The following is a 16,559-nucleotide window of genomic DNA, read 5'->3' as shown; positions in this document are numbered from 1 at the left end:
CTGCTGTGCCGTCAAGGACCTAATCAGCCTGAATATCAGATGGTCCATATATGCCTCAAAGGCCTGGGTTGTGTTCATTAGGGTACACCGTAGAAAAACATTTTGAAAATGTTTTTCAACACAACTAAAATGAGAGGTTCTTATTGGACAGGCTGAGGTAGTCCCTCCCTTTTCCAGTCAGTTTCTTAAATTTTTTGGAAATGATGAAAGAATCAAGACAAACCTGATGGGATTGCTTTGATCTGTGATCTTAGCAGCTCTTTGAACACACCACCACATATATCATGGATGCTCAATACTTCATGACTTTTCCATCCAGCTCTTGTCGGACCCAGTATCGATATTGTTCTTTCGGTGGTAATAGGAATCTATATGGGATGGGATTGCCATGGCCTATTTTTAGATGGAACACAATACAAAACCTGGGGACAGTTAATTAGGCACCATACAGTGCCTTGCAAAAGTATTCAGACCCCTTGGATTTTCCCCCACATTTCGTTAAAGTGGGATTAAAATGTATGTCATTTAACTGCCTCCTTATTTTCAAGCATGGTGGTGGCTGCATCATGGTACGAGTGTGCTTGACATAAGCAAATACTGAGGAGTTTTTCAGAATTAAAAGAAAAGGGATAGTGCTAAGCACAGAAATCCTGGAGCAAAACCTGCTTTACACCAGACACTGGGAGAGGACACCTTTCAGGACACCTTTCACCTTTCAATAACCTTCAATACATGGCCACATCAACACTTGAGTTGCTTACCAAGAAGACTGAATGTTCCTAAATGGCCAAGTTACACTTTTGACTTAAATTTGCTTGAAATACTATAGAAATTACTGTCATGATCCAACATCTTGAAGAATTTTGAAAAGAATAATGGCCAAATATTTCACAATCCAGGTGAGCAAAGCTCTAGAGACTTACCCAAGAAGACTCACTGCTGGAATAGCTGCCAAAGGTGTTTCTAACATGTATGGACTCAGGGAGCTGAATATTTATGCAATGACTATTTTATTTATGCAAATGTTCTTTCACTGTGACAATAGCGTATAGATTGTTGACAAAAAATGACAATTAAATCCATTTTAATCCCACAATATAAATGAAATCCAAGGGGTCGGAAAACTTTGACCTCCGAGGAGAAATTGTCTTTTAACCTAGTCTTTGTTTCTGTTTTTCTGTCTGGGTCTCTGTGTGCAGGTACATAGTGCTCCTGAAGCAGAAAGATGCCATGGAGGCACTGGAGTCCACCCTCCAGAAGGAGAGGGAGAGTCTAGGAGAGGAGATCCACAAAAATGCCCTGATCCTGGGGGAGAACCAGAGCCTGAGGGGGGAAGTGGACAGGTGAACTCAGTCATCACAGCAGCACCTGAATACAGCACCAACAACCTACTCCAGCTTTTCAAAGCACCACATAGAGAACAGCCCAAGAACAGCCTGACCCTGGCACCCTCTGGTGGTTACATACTGTAAAAGCTGTTTCTAACTTTCTTTCTCCAGCTACACACACTTGGCCATGTTTTTTTAACACTACAGTTAGATTAAACTGGCTTTTGTTGCCAAGTTGGCAGAAAAAATAAGTATGGCTAAACTCACCTCAACAAAAATCTAACAAAATTAACTAACTACAACACTGACTAGCTGACCCTAAAATTGGTATTTTGAAGATGAATTTGTTTTGCAAAGCACCAGGAACTCATGTCTCTCCACACCCCCTGAAGGTTGACCCAGACACATACCCAGCTACGTGCGGAGTATGATGGGCTGCAGGTGCAGACCAAGGAGCTGAAGACTAGTCTGAATGGAGCGCAGCTGGAGGTGAACCGCTGGCAGGCCAGATACGACTCAATGAAGGAGCAGCACCAGGGCCTGGACATCTCCATGACCAAGCTGGACAACCACTGTGAGGTACAGAGATGACTGAAAGACCACACCGGGACCTCAATGAGCTACTGCACAAGAGACTGTCTATGTCTAAGATAAAACAGCTCATCTCTATTGTGTGTTCTGTCCCAGTTGCTGACGCGTCTGAAGGGGAACCTGGAGGAGGAGAACCACCACCTGCTGAGTCAGATCCAGATGTTGAGCCAACAGAACCAGACCCTTCTGGAGAGAACTATGGAGAGCAAGGAGCTCTACCACGAAGAGCAAAAACAGTACATGTGAGTAGCGTGTGTGTGTGTGCACGTGCGGGTATATAGAGGGAGATATTTTCTACTGGAATTTGATTTATTTAATGCCGTAAATAAATCGAACAAATCCTGTGTTTCCAGTGACAAGTTGAACTCACTCCGGAGGCAGAAAGAGAAGCTGGAGGAGAAGATCATGGACCAGTACAAGTTTTATGATCCAACCCCTAAAAAGTAAGTTTTGTTACAGTTTGACTTGCTAATCTAAGTCAATGCAATAGGATGACAAATGGATGCATTTAGCAAGCCCTAGGTCCCTGAGTTGTTCCTGGTCAGGTCACATGGTCCGTAAACCCTCCTGACCCTAGCTATGCCACTTGTGGAGAGCTTACTTTGTGGGCCCTAGAGCATACATAGACAGGAAAGAAATATTACGCAAGTGAAGATGACCTATGGCCTGAGGATAGATGGTTGTCTGAGTGAAACTGTGATTTCCTGTCTGTCAGGAAGAACCACTGGGCCGGGGCAAAGGCCTTGGCCAAACTCATCAAGCCCAAGAACAGACAGGACAGCTCGAGGGAGAGGGTGCGGAGCGCCCCAGACATCCCCCTGCCTGAACCTCCCACCCTGGACTTCCCTGACATACCTCCCCCCCTGCCTCCCCCCCCTCTACCCCCCCGCCAGTCCCGCCTCAGCCTGGACTCTATGGGGAACCACTCTCAGGAGGAGAACCACCACGGACAGGGGCACTCTCCTACCCTCACCCCCACCCACTCCAGCAGAGGTAAGACTGACACGGGGGGTGGGTTGGGGAACTAAAGGAAAATGCAGTGTATTTTCGTCTACTCATCCAGGATTGTTCTTAACTGAATAAGGAAAGGTGTCAAGGCCATACAGTTCTATTTACCACAAGAGGGAGCTCTAGCTACACACAATCTCACATTTCCTCCCCCTCCAATTCATCTTGCATGTTCTTCATTATCTACTACTTCATTGAGGATCTATTGCATGCCTAAACATTTTAATACTTTAACTCTTCATCTTCTCTGTTGGACTATTTTGGACTCTGTTCATTAATATAATGCATGTAGTTAACTACTTTCTTTCACTCACTCATCTCTCTTTCTCCCCCTTCTCTTTGTCATTGTGTGTATAACATAATCCCCTATCATTCAGCACCCCCAGCCCTGCCAGCGGTACTCCCCGTCACAGCAGCCAAGCGCTTTGGTTTTCTGAGGAGTAAGAGCCAGGAGAAAATGAAGGTTCCCAAGACGCCTCTCTCACGGCATTCTCTCTCTAGACAACTTCGCTTCTGGTCCTCCTCTGACATCTCCACCTGTACCACCGAGCCTCTCTTGCCCATCATTGGACAGTTCTAATACCACCACCACCATCTTCGTCATCTTCATGTTTACCCCCCCCCCCTTTTTTTTTAATCTACAACATCTTAACTTTTTGGCCCACTGTCATAATTTACTTACAGAAAACTGATCTCTTAATGCACACGTTCCTCCCATCACAACATACACTATCACACATACCAACACACACAAACTGAACTCTGAACTGAACCTTTTGAGGCCTCTAGCCTCATACCCTGCACACTCCACTGTGGACTCTGGCTTGACCCTGCAGTAAGTAGCCCTGTTTTGGATTAGAGCCCGCCCCTTCTGCAGCCAGCCCTTACTGCAGCCAGCAGCTTTGCCTCTCTCTGTGAAAATTAGATCTGTGTGTCTGTCAACTGATGTTTAATCATGTAAAGTGGGCAACTGAAGAGCGATGACACCAGCCCAATGAAGGCAATTACTCTGTCTGCTGTGTCTCTTAGTCTGGCAGCTGGTATAAATCTCATGTTGCACATGGCTGGAGGGGTGATGAGAGGAGAACTTGTTACAGGGGCAATCTGCAATATTTACTGCTGTTTAAAGGGTTGTGCTTTTAATCCCAGTGCAAAGAAAATGCGACATTGGGGAGTGATGTGTGCACATGCTGTCTGTGCTGCGTTGTGTTAGCCTGTGTCACGTTGCTGATAATACGAATGCCTCCAGCTAGCATCACACTCTGACTCTCCTTGTCAAACGTGCACCACAGTCTAACATTATCCTATCCTTTATTCCATATCCTCTACTCGTATCTGTCACTCTCTGCCATGTGTTTTAGCCTCACTCTCTCTCCACCTCGTTTCCCTCCACACCATTCGTGTTATCCCTTTGCACAAAAAAAAGAATAGCTGTTCTATTGGATCTATTGATGTCTGAGACTACTAACACAGTGATGTTTGCATGAATGACTAATCCAATGCTGGACTGAGGGAGCAGGGAACGCAATAAGACTAAGGTTTAGAACCAGACCCTCCCATAGCCAGTAGCCTACCAGACACCCTGCTGTCTGAGACACCACTGTCTTGTAGGCTACCCACACACTCTTTCTCTCTCACTTTCTTCCTTTCTTGAGAGTTAGAATCAGACTGGAAACTGCCAAAGCCTTCACTTCCTATAGAATAGTACAATGCCAGTGTTCTATTCTGTCTCAGCATTCCAGGGTTCAGTCTGACTTACTATAAAGGGATTTAGCTTTTTATTCTTTGGTAAAAAAAAAAAAGACTGATAGAAACATTTGTAGGTCCAAAATGCATCTAAAAAACATTTATGTGCGTACAGTATCTTGCCATTTGGAAAGTGGTCTGACTGAAGAAATGCTAGTTGAGACTATTGTATATCATTGTGTACTGTAGCAAATGTGCAAATGGAGTCAACTTGTGTCCTTTGAAAGCTTTTGCTGACACTTACGCTTCACTGCTCTAGCACGCACTTGTCTACCTGCCCTAACTGTCCACTGTCCAGCAGCCTCCAGCTCACCTGCCTCTGCTGTGTGGAGAATGGGGTTGTTTGTTTGGACGGATGTGGTACCATCTTATATACTAACTGCTGTTATTGTTCCCCTAGCACTAAACGACAGTGGAGTGTCCCGAGGCAGGGAGCTGTACCGAATTCCAGGGGGTAGCAGTGAGAGTGTCAATGGCACAGAAGAGCTCTACGCCAGAAGAAGAGGTGTGGAGCTAGGGGGTGCTGCTCACTCCACCCTCGCCAACCACACCTCCACTTCAGGCCTGATACCAAACTCAAGCTCCAGGCCTGGACGCAGACCCAAAGGTACGGTAGGCCCCAATGCCCATTTACTGACTAGCTTCCATCTTCAATGTTAAGATGTCATGATGTAGTGTAGATCTGCAGTATGTTCTTTCTATGAAACTACACGTTTGCTTATGTCTCTTCTTAAAGTCAGTAATTAAGTTTCCATTCACAGTTAAGTCATTCCGTTAAATAAATCAAGACGGGTGTGATGGAAACACGATGTCTGTACAATTTCATAAATGTTGACAGACAATTTGTTTGTTTGACATGGTGTGATTTTTTTTTTTCACCGTATTATGCGGTGGAAAGTCCTTTATGCCCACGATATGGAGTCACGTGGTGATATTCTATGTTGTACTACCACAACCATGTGGAAAAGCGTTGCGTTTGTAGGCAGATTAAATAAGTTAAACTTCATGGTGGTTAACTAATGGATGGTGATGAGCTTGATGCAAATTTACAATAAATATCAAGGGTATTATTTGAATGCTGGTGACATGATGATTGACGCTTGGCTGCAAATGATCAAATACATTATATTGCTCTTATCCATATCTCTTCATAACCTATCCCGTCCACTTTATTAGCGACCTGTTGTCTAGAGAGAATGCTCCAAAACCAGATTGGGCAAGCTTGCAATTTATAGCAACCGTTTTTGTGACACAGCCATCGGTAGAGTTTAAAATGTGATGGAACCCCATTCAATCAAATGTGTTTAAAGCCCTTTTTACGTCACCAAGTTGTCACAACGTGCTTATACAGAAACCCAGCCTAATACACCAAAAAGTGAGCTATGCAGATGTAGAAGCATGGTGGCTAGGAGAAAACTAATTAAAAAGGCAGGAACCTAGGAAGAAACCTAGAGGAACTAGGCTCTGAGGGGTGGCCAGTCCTCTTCTGGCTGTGCCTGGTGGAGATTATAAGAGTACATGGCCATTAAGGCCAGATCATTCTTCAAGATGTTCATAGATGACCAGCAGGGTCAAATAATGATCAGTGGTTGTAGAGGTTGCAACAGGTCAGAAGTTAATGTCAGTTGGCTTTTCATAGCCAAGCATTCATTCAGAGTTTGAGACAGCAAGTGCGGTAGAGAGGGTCGAAACGGCATTGAACTTCTGCTTTAAATCCGGTGCATGGAAACTTCAGCGCCAAAGTGATTTTTATGTGCACTGCATTATCACACACAGCATTTTATCCACAAGAAATCAGTTTGATGGACTCGTACCTCCAGTGAGAGAACATGCATTTTTTTTATGCAGGTTTTAGAATATTTGCATGAAAATCTGTCACCAATTGGATGGAAACCTATCTAGTGTTCCAGAATAACACCAAACGGGTGACTTAAATCCCTAATCTCCCAGAGCGCAGTGCTGAAAATTGACACGTCACTTAGTCTACCAAGAGGTCAGTTATCAGTGTTTTGGAATAATTCTGCCATCCTTAGTCAATCAGTCGGAACATTTGTTTACTTTCCTTGAAACCTTGTGGTCCAATCTCAGAACTTTGTCCCATCAACTGGAGAATAGTTACACAAACACTTACAGGAAGGAGCCTTGTGGCTCAAGGCGACATCATCGTACAGAGCCAGTTGTTACATTATGTTAATCAGTAGCAACATTTTAATTCAGTATGTAGAAGTGAAGTGGATTATCTATAGTTGATCTACTGTGTATAAATATGGGGTTTTCATACAGCTTAGAAATATCCCCTTAATCATCCTTAAACACTACTGCCCTTTTAGTGTGCACAGTTTTAATTGTAAAGTGGGACAGTATCAGCATGTGTGGTTACCCGTCTGTTGGGACAAATGACTCGTAACACACATACCTTCATCTCTCGTATCAATATGTGATGACGTGGCGGAGTAACTCACTTCCCTCTGTGCTCTGCAGGTTTTATCCACGAGGACGACCCTCGGGTTCACTCCCCCGATGCCCTGTTTGGGAGCAGTATCCATGGAAACGCAGGTAAAAGACCAGGCTGATCAATACAAGTTCAGACGGCTGCTGGACCCTTGGGCTCCCTTTCACTCTCTGTCCCGCTCTCTGTTTCATTCTTTCTTGCTCTCTTTCCCGCCTCTGTCTCTTTCTCTGCAGGTTATCGACCAGGCTCTGCTGAGCTCAGCCGCAACACCTCCAGCAGCAACTCCCCTGTTAACTGCAAAGGTACAACCAACATTATGCCTATCTGCAAACCCTGCAAATTACTTCAATAGATGCCATTTTATATTTAACTGATTTCTATACCAGATTTGTCATTATATTGGGCATGTCTCAGGCCATTGTTTTAGCCTGCTTTCTAGTACTATTCCCCCACTGTGGATTTGTCGTTTTCAGCGTTTAGTTGACTAAAAAGCAATACTGTATCTCTTATCCTGATTGTTTATCTTTACCTCCCTCTGTCCATCTAGATTCCCTGGAGCGCCTGCAGGGCCGTTCTGCCAGCCTGTCCAGTGATGACGTAGTGGGCGTTAGTCACGACGTCTCCCACTCCCTGTCTCTCCCCCGGAGCTCCACGGTTCCCTACGACACCCATACACACACCCCGACCAAGAGGAGTGCACCCCGGCCGGGCCGCCACCGAACCTCCTCCCCTGGCAGCGATATGGTCACCTTGGAAGAGTTCCTAGAGGAGAGCAACACCCTCTCACCACCGACTGTAAGAATAGAGGGATAATGTGTCATAGGGAGATGGATGAATGGTTTGGGATGTGGATGTTTTCTCTATATACACACAATACCCCATAATGATGAAGTAAAACAGTTTTTAAATTTTTTTTTATGTATAAAAAATAAACTGATTACATGTAGGTATTCAGACCCTTTTCTCAGTACTTTGTTGATTCCGTAATTGCTGCCAAAGGTGCTTCGAGTCTTCTTGGGTGTGACGCTACAAGTTTGGCACACCTGTATTTGGGGAGTTTCTCCCATTCTTCTCTGCAGATCCCCTCAAGCACTGTCAGGTTGGATGAGGAGTGTTGCTGCACAGCTATTTTCAGGTCTCTCCAGAGATTGTAGTCCGGGCTGTGGCTGGGCCACTCAAGGACGTGGAGACTTGTCCCGAAGTCACTCCTGCATTGTCTTGGTTGTGTTCTTAGGGTCGTTGTCTGTTGGAAGATGAACCGTCACCCCAGTCTGAGGTCCTGAATGCTCTGGAGCAGGTTTTCATCAAGGATCTCTCTGTACATTGCTCCATTCATCTTTCCCTCGATCCTGACTGGTCTCCCAGTCCCTGCTGCTGAAAAACATCCCTACAGCATGATGCTGTTACCACCGTGCTTCACTGTAGGGATGGTGCCAGGTTTCCTCCAGACATGATGCTTGGCATTCAGGCTAAAGATTTCATTCAAACCAGAGAATCTTGTTTCTCACGGTCTGAGAGTCATTTAGGTGCCTTTTGGCAAACTCCAAGCGGGCGGTCATGTGCCTTTACGGAGGAGTGGCTTCCACCTGGCCACTCTACTATAAAGGCCTGATTGGTGGAGTGCTGAAGAGATGGTTGTCCTTCTGGAAAGTTATTTTATCTCTACAGAGGAACTCTGGAGCACTGTCAGATTAACCATTGGGTTCTTGGTCACCTCCCTGACCAAGGCCCTTCTCCCCCAATTGCTCCATTTGGCTGGGCGGCCAGCTCTAGGGAGAGTCTTGGTGGTTCCAAACTTCTTCCATTTAATAATGATAATGTGTTCCTTTGACCTCATTGCTTGGTTTTTGCTCTGACATGCACTGTCAACTGTGGAACCTTATATAGACTGGTGTGTGCCTTTCCAAATCATGTCCAATCAATTGAATTGACCACAGGTGGACTCCAATCAAGTTGTAGAAACATCTCAAGAATGATCAATGGAAACAGGATACACCTGAGGTCAGTTTCGAGTCTCATAAGCAAAGGGTCTACATTTGCAAAGATAATCTAAAACCGGTCTTCGCTTTCATTATGGGGGGTTGTGTGTAGATTGATGAAACAAATACAGATATTTAATTGATTGTAGAAGAAGGCTGTAATGTTACAAAATGTGGAAAAAGTCAAGGGGCATGAATAATTTCTGAATGCACTGTACATCAACCACTGTACGAACTTGCACGTTCTATGCCATAAAGTGATGTATGGTGGTTTGGCATGGATGGAATTGTGGATATAGCTTCTAGTTTAATATGACACATTCTGAGTTAATTTTCCCAACCAGCTATAAGCATATAGTGTCATAGAGAAATGGATGAAAGGTTTGGGAAGGCGTTGTGGCTTCAATTGAAGTGATGCTACATAAAGCACAGCTCCCTCTCTCCAGCCCCTCTACAGGAGAACTCCTCTCCACCAACAGCTCCTCTGACTGAGGCTCTGTATTGGTACCACCAGGCCAGGGTGATGGATGGGTGGCACTATTAGTTTTTGGTCATTCACCTCACTTGACAGGCTTTTGTAGATGAAATGTTAGGACGTGCACATCTACACACTCTCCATTCACCTCACTTCCTAACTCACACAGTAAATAAAATGGTCATCACTTAGCGGGCATACTGTGGCAACAGGGGGGGGTTCAACATCACACAATGTACATTTTTCTTTCTCGCTCTTTTTCGCTTCTCTTGTTCTCTTCCATCCTCTGTTTTAAAGAATGTAGAGATCAATCTGATTTCTCGTTTCCCTGACTAACCACCTAAATCAGTGTAAAATGGGTTAACACGCCTGAAGTTTTTGCCTACAAACCTGACTAAATGTGATTGAGATGTGTTCATGCCTAAACACACTCACATTTACCTGCATCCCAAAGTGCTGTATCAATCAACATCTGAGCAGTGGTGTTACCTCCCATAGTCCCTCTATTTTTAATGGTGCAGGTAGATGAGACCAAATCAATACTTCTCTTTGTTTATAAAGGCATTTCTTCTTCCTCATTAGATTAGCTTTGTTTTCTCATGTCGTTGGCTGTTAGCCTTGCGAGCAGCGGGCCGCTCTGCTTGTCTTTCCATTAATGTAATATCATTTATATAGTGCTGCAGTCATGTGTATGGTCCCTGGTGTTGTAAACACATTCCCTCTGCATCATAGAGGCATAGGCAGACAGACCCATGGGCCATATTTCCAGGAATCTTTATACTGTTTAACAATAGACAATCTAAACAAGCACTTCACTGATTGGATCAGTCCTGAGTCCCATGTTGTGTCTGTACAGTAATCCAGGTAGTTGAACATGGACAATAATAGCTTTGGATGGATTCCCTCTGTGTGATAAGGGTTTGGTGTTGAAGTCTACTTCCTTGATTCATCTAAGTGCTGTCTGTCTGTCTCCCTCATCCCTCCCCTCAGGTGCAGACAGGCAGTCAGGAGGACCTGATGGAGGACTACTTCAGCAGAACAGGAGAGCGGGAGAGATCCACCTCCGGCCGGCCCGCTCTGAGAGATGGAGCCAAGACCCCAACCAGCTATGTCACGCCCACCGTGAAGAGAGACACAGACCTCCAACGGGCCGGCGAGGTGCCAGGCAGGAACTCTAAACCAGGCCAGAGCGTCAGGCCCATCGTCCGGCTCCCTGAGGGATCCACCTCCACACCCCAGTCCCAGACCCTACCCAACCGGGCCAGCAACGGGTTAGGGACAGGGGGGCGGCCCTCACCCCTGGGACCTCCTGCACCCCGTGGAGGTGGTCTGGGCAGCAGCAGTCTGTCTCGGACCTTCAGCCTGGCCTCTGCTGACCTGCTGCGCTCAAACGGTCCAGATAGCTACCGGACAGACAGGGAGGCAGGTGGCTCACCCAGCCAGAGTGGAGGTGGTGGAAGTGTGGACGGGGTGGTCAGGAGGCCTGGGGCTGGAGCCATGGCCAGGGAGCGCCCCCACTCTGCCAGGCTAGCAGGACCCTCGGACATAGACCCCCGCAGGCTGCCTCTGGCTCCACCCAAAGAGGAACCACTCAGCCTGACCCTTCCCCAGCACCACTCCTCCTCCCTATCCTTGCAGCCCGAGCGATACGGAGGAAGAACAACACCAGGCTCCACCCCCAGGAACAACGGACCCAGCACCGGACAACAACAGGGACGACCCAACCCCCAGCAGAATCAGCAGAACCATCGTGGGGAGGTTGCCATGGTGACGCCAGTTAGGGCAGTGCCGGCTCTGAGACTGGAGGAGGCACAGGAGGAAGAGGTGCAGCGCAGAGAGGCGCGGCTACAGGCGAACTCCCCGTTACTGAAGAAACCGGAGGTGGGAGGAGGAGGGGGGCTAAGCTGTGGCACAGGGGAGCCCCCCACGAGCACCCCTGCCTCCCCAGACCCCAATAACGACCCCCAGACTGTGTGGTATGAATATGGCTGTGTCTAGGACCCGTTAGTGTAGTTACAGACCACAGCCCCAGTACTGTACAAACACTGCTCTTCCTGCTAAACCACAGGATGGCTGGCCTGGTCTGGTCTGGTCTGGCCTGGTCTGGCACTCCTAGGCTGGTCCTTACTGTACTGGATATATCCTTTATGATTCGGACTGTTTGAAACTTCCTAACTGTAATCTTTAATGGTGAAACCGCCAACAACAAAGAAGTTACTGCACACAACGAACACTGTTTTTCCCCTCCGACATCATTACACGCACGACAGGAGAGCAAAATATGTACTGCTTGTTTTTTTGTTTTTTTACCATGCTGTGCAACGTCTTCTCAGCTCGGCATCAAAAACAATAACGGCGTTGGTGTGGCGACCAGTGGCGCTGTTTCCCCCTACTGCGGATTCTATCTTTAAAGCTTCATAAAGGAGATGCTGCCACACAGAGACCACTTCAATCAACACACAACAGGGGCCTGTACCCAGCTGGCAAAACATATGGTTGATTTGATTTGCATGACCAAGGGACCACCAGTATCGCAGTTACATTAGCACATGAATGCTTTGAGGAAGACAAGGCACTAGGGAGCGACGAATGTATTTTAATATTTTTCTATTGGACACCACTGATTCCCCTCAGCTCTCTGTGCACTGTATATACAACCTTGGCCTTGTCCAAGAAGTTATATTCTGAATCTGAAAAACAAACATTTTGGGGAAGGAGAAAAGAACCACTCCCAGAGTAATTGCATGGTAATTTCTGTCCTCCATCTTTAGGAGCTTAAGGACAGACAGTGTTTGATTGTCTCAACACAGCCTCGGAGTAACACATTACTGGAAAAAGGTCTGCTCCAACTTCGAACATACTGTTTTCTGTTGTGGCCTGTGGGTGACCAAACTATGGGCTTTGTGAAACTGGCTTGTGGGGAGCATGTAATTCATCCCATATCTGTCCTTGTGCACGCGAGGCAGAACGAGAAAGTAGAGGGAGAGAGCACCGCACTGACCAACTTCCGAAAAGAGAAAAAGCAGGGATTTTGTAGCAAAAGAGGGGATACTTTTTAAATGAAAGGAGTGAAGGAGGATTGAGATGGAGATGGAGCGAAAGTGAGTTTAAAAAAAATATATGGACAAAGATGGAAATGGTGACATGATGATTAAAACAGATGAAGATGAGAGTTAGAGATTGGTCAGGTTGAGAAATAAAACGGTGAAATATTTCATACTGTCCATGACTGACCACCGTGAATGCCCCCAGAAACTAGTGTCTATACCAGATCTCTACAACCTTGTTCCCGGAGAGATACCCTCATGTAGGTTTTCACTCCAACCCCAGTTGTAACTAACCTGATTCAGCTAATTATTAGAATCTGGTGCACTAGATTGGGGTTGAAGTGAAAACGTACAAGATGGTTGGAGAGCCCTGCTATATAGTAGAACACTTGTCAGTTTTGATGTTTTCTATATGCATATGATGAATATTATTTTCCAAAATCATTCCAAAAAGCACTATACAATGAAGTAGATAATGAGTCTGAACACTGGATACATTTTTTACTACAGAAAACGAGTACATTGTCGACCAAGGGTTAAGGCTTTGTCTTTTTCATTTTGAGTTCTTGATAGTGTTAAATGTAATTTTTTTTTAGATACTGTCTGCTACCCAGCTATACAATGGCAATAAGACTCAATGTATTTATGATCCCCTCGATGATAAAACTACAGTTTGTCTGCATGTTTTTTCTTTTCTTTTTTCTCACCTAAATGTGTTTGTTGTGAAGTGAACAGTGTGTGTTTCATTGTAAGGGTGGTGGTGTTTGAATTGTGCACAACCTCATTAATTCAAAGTATCGATGCGTTTTCTGTATTCGTAAAAAGTCAGTGGATAAAATTCTAATTAGACTCCTGTATTAGGTGGATGATTAGTCTGCCTGTTACAGTGTAACAATGCATCAGATGACTATATAGAGCATGAAAATTGACCAGATTTGGCACTTTTCTCTACTAAATCAAATTTCCCTTCCACAGCTGTTCTCTTCAGATTGATGAAAGGTTGGCATTCCCAAGAGAAATATCATCTGTTTTGCATTGAATCTCACGTGTGTGTGTGTGTGTGTGTGTGTGTGTGTGTGTGTGTGTGTGTGTGTGTTTGTTTGTGTGCGCACACACACACCTATGCACAATATGTGTGCCATCACCATGTGTACAGGTGTCTAAGGTCTTGTCTAACTGGTGCACAGTTCCTGTGTGTAATGTACAGTAGGTTAGAGATTTGATTTTGATAATCATGACCAAACACTACTAAAAAATGACTGGAGTTCTAAAAGACACACCTACCAACATGCACAGATACTGAAATGAAAATATTGCAAATGTTTTCATTGCTTAATGTAGATACATAGACCTTTTCTGTCCAAGAACAATGGAAACCTTTTTAAATAAAGATTTGTAAAATGATGTTTCTCCTGACTCACTTTTGTATATGTAGTGTAGCCCTACAAAGAATGTGGACACCCCTTGAAATTAGTGTATTTGCCTATTTTAGCCACACCTGTTTCTGACAGATGTAAAAATTTAGCACACATGCATTCTCCATAGACAAACATTGGCAGTAGAATGGCCTTACTGAAGAGCTCAGTGACTTTCAACATGGCACTGTCATAGGATACAACCTTTCCAAGTCAGTTAGTCAAACTTCTTCCCTGCTAGAGCTGCCCTGGTCAACTGTAAGAGCTGTTACTTTGAAGTGGAAAAGCCTAGGAGCAACAGCAGCTCCGTCGCAAAGTGGTAGGTTGCACAATCTCACATAACGGACCGGCGAGTACAGAAGAACGTAAAAATCACCGGCCCTCGGTTGCAACACTCACTACAGAGTTCCAAACTGCCTTTGGAAGCAACGTTAGCACAATAACTGTTTGTTGGGAACTTCATGAAATGGGTTTCCATGGCCAAGCAGCCGCACACAAGCCTAAGATCATCATGCACCATGTCAAGCATCTGCTGGAAAGCTCGCCGCCATTGGACTCTGGAGCAGTGGAAACGCGTTCTCTGGAGTGATGAATCACGCTTCACCATCTGGCAGTCCGACAGACAAATCTGGGATTGGCGGATGCCAGGAGAACACTACCTGCCTGAATGCATAGTGCCAACATTAGGTGGAGGAGGAATAATGGTCTGGGGCTGTTTTTTCATGGTTCGGGCTAGTTAGTAGTTCTTAGTTCTAGTGAAGGGAAATCTTAATTCTACAGCATACAATGACATTCTAGACGCTTCTGTGCTTCCAACTTTGTGGCAACAGTTTGGGGAAAGCCCTTTCCTGTTTCAGCATGACAATGCCCCTGTGCATAAAGCGAGATCCATACATAAATGGCTTGTTGAGATTGATGTGGAAGAACTTGACAGGCCTGCACAGAGCCTTGACCTCAACCCCATCAAACACCATTGGGATGAATTGGAATGTCGACTGCGAGCAAGGCCTAATCGCCCAACATCAGTGCCCAACCTCATTAATGGTCTTGTGGCTAAATGGAAGCAAGTCCCCTCAGCAATGTTCATTCATCTAGTGGAAAGCCTTCCAAGAAGAGTGGAGGCTGTCATAGCAGCAAACGCGGAGACCGACTCCATATTAATGCCCATGCTTTTGGAATGAGATGTTCGACGAGCAGGTGTCCACATACTTCTGGTCATGTAGTTGCATTTCTGTTACTGTGTTACTATGGTTTGACCATTGTCAAGGTAATATGTCACCATCAGGTTGTTAAGAGATGACTGTCATGTCATTGTATTATGGGCAGTTACACTTTGCATTCAAATGGCTCTTGCTTGGCATACATTCTAAAGTGATTATTACCGTGTATCAAACTACACACTATATGCAGAAGTCTAACACTTGTCACTGAAAATGTTACTAAAACATATTTTACTTGAGTAACTGCAGATGCAACGTTTCATAACAGAATGACAGTAAAACCTGGTAACGGGACATCATGGGTCGTTGATCTGTACTCTATAGAAATGAATAATTATGAATGTCCCTCCCTTCGTTATATTTAAATGTTTGGGTATTATTCTACACACAAGCTATTATTATAATGAGCTCGATCTCCAAACAAGACCAAATTTGGTTGGTCCAAGCCAGACTAAATCTGTACCAATCATGTCTATATTTCACAAGTTTGGACATCACAGAACAGCACAGTACATGCCAGTAGAGTTCAGTACAGTAGAGGACAGTAAAGAGTGTAGTTCAGTTGATTATTACATACTGTACACTACTCATGTGTGTTCTACTGTACTGAACTGTAATGCACTGAACTATACTCTACTGTGCTGGACTATACTCTACTGTGCTGAACTGTACTCTACTGTGCTGAACTATACTCTACTGTGCTGAACTATACTCTACTGTGCTGAACTATACTCTACTGTGCTGAACTATACTCTACTGTGCTGAACTATACTCTACTGTGCTGAACTAAACTCTACTGTGCTGGACTATGCTCTATTGCAACGTTGTTTGTGACTATTATGAAGGCAAATCATTAATGCAAAATTAAATATAAATGTTAATATTAGTTTTCAGGGGCCTTTAGTTAAACATTGTGTTTTGATGCATTTCTAATACTTTTAAATACTTTTTCTAGTCATTTTTTTTAGACCCTTTAGACCCTTTTCCATCGGTGTGCCCAGAAATCAAAGCCTTTGTCAACCATTTTTCATCCTAAATATTAAGAATAAGCAAACGTATCTATGCCTTCATTTCACAAAAATATACACACTTCACTTTCATTTGACACCAAATTTGATATACTCATATAAACTTGGTGCTCTTTGGTACCTTTACATGAAAATGACCTTATCCTTTAACCGTACAGCCACTGCTGAATAAGAGCTAGACCCACCCATACTGTGCAACTGACTCAAGTTTAAATATTACCAGAGGGTCGTTTCTAACATTAATCGCATGAATAGACACACAGGCAAGTG

At 44.7% G+C, this 16,559-nt stretch overlaps 1 protein-coding gene across 2 annotated transcripts in view; it reads left to right on the top strand.

The window, feature by feature from the left end:
• The window catches only part of LOC109893687 (protein Daple), an 82,897-nt gene extending 68,867 nt beyond the window's left edge, over positions 1-14,030 (top strand). Inside the window, exons 23-33 of one of the 2 annotated variants that reach the window (XR_004210597.1) lie at positions 1,200-1,343; positions 1,721-1,907; positions 2,016-2,161; positions 2,273-2,362; positions 2,635-2,912; positions 3,305-3,762; positions 5,074-5,280; positions 7,155-7,229; positions 7,359-7,427; positions 7,673-7,920; positions 10,570-14,030. Coding sequence is in view for 1 of the 2 variants with exons in the window: in XM_031828768.1 (XP_031684628.1) it covers positions 1,200-1,343; positions 1,721-1,907; positions 2,016-2,161; positions 2,273-2,362; positions 2,635-2,912; positions 5,074-5,280; positions 7,155-7,229; positions 7,359-7,427; positions 7,673-7,920; positions 10,570-11,577 (2,452 nt within the window). In the remaining variant the exon portion in view is untranslated. The remainder of the gene's footprint in view (positions 1-1,199; positions 1,344-1,720; positions 1,908-2,015; positions 2,162-2,272; positions 2,363-2,634; positions 2,913-3,304; positions 3,763-5,073; positions 5,281-7,154; positions 7,230-7,358; positions 7,428-7,672; positions 7,921-10,569) is intronic. The other variant, XM_031828768.1, reaches the window with a different exon arrangement.
• Positions 14,031-16,559: the final 2,529 nt, after the last annotated feature.

Source organism: Oncorhynchus kisutch, linkage group LG7 (genome assembly GCF_002021735.2).
Source record: "Oncorhynchus kisutch isolate 150728-3 linkage group LG7, Okis_V2, whole genome shotgun sequence".
In the NCBI taxonomy this organism is placed as follows: Eukaryota; Metazoa; Chordata; class Actinopteri; order Salmoniformes; family Salmonidae; genus Oncorhynchus; species Oncorhynchus kisutch.
This window is presented reverse-complemented; position numbering and strand designations above follow the sequence as displayed.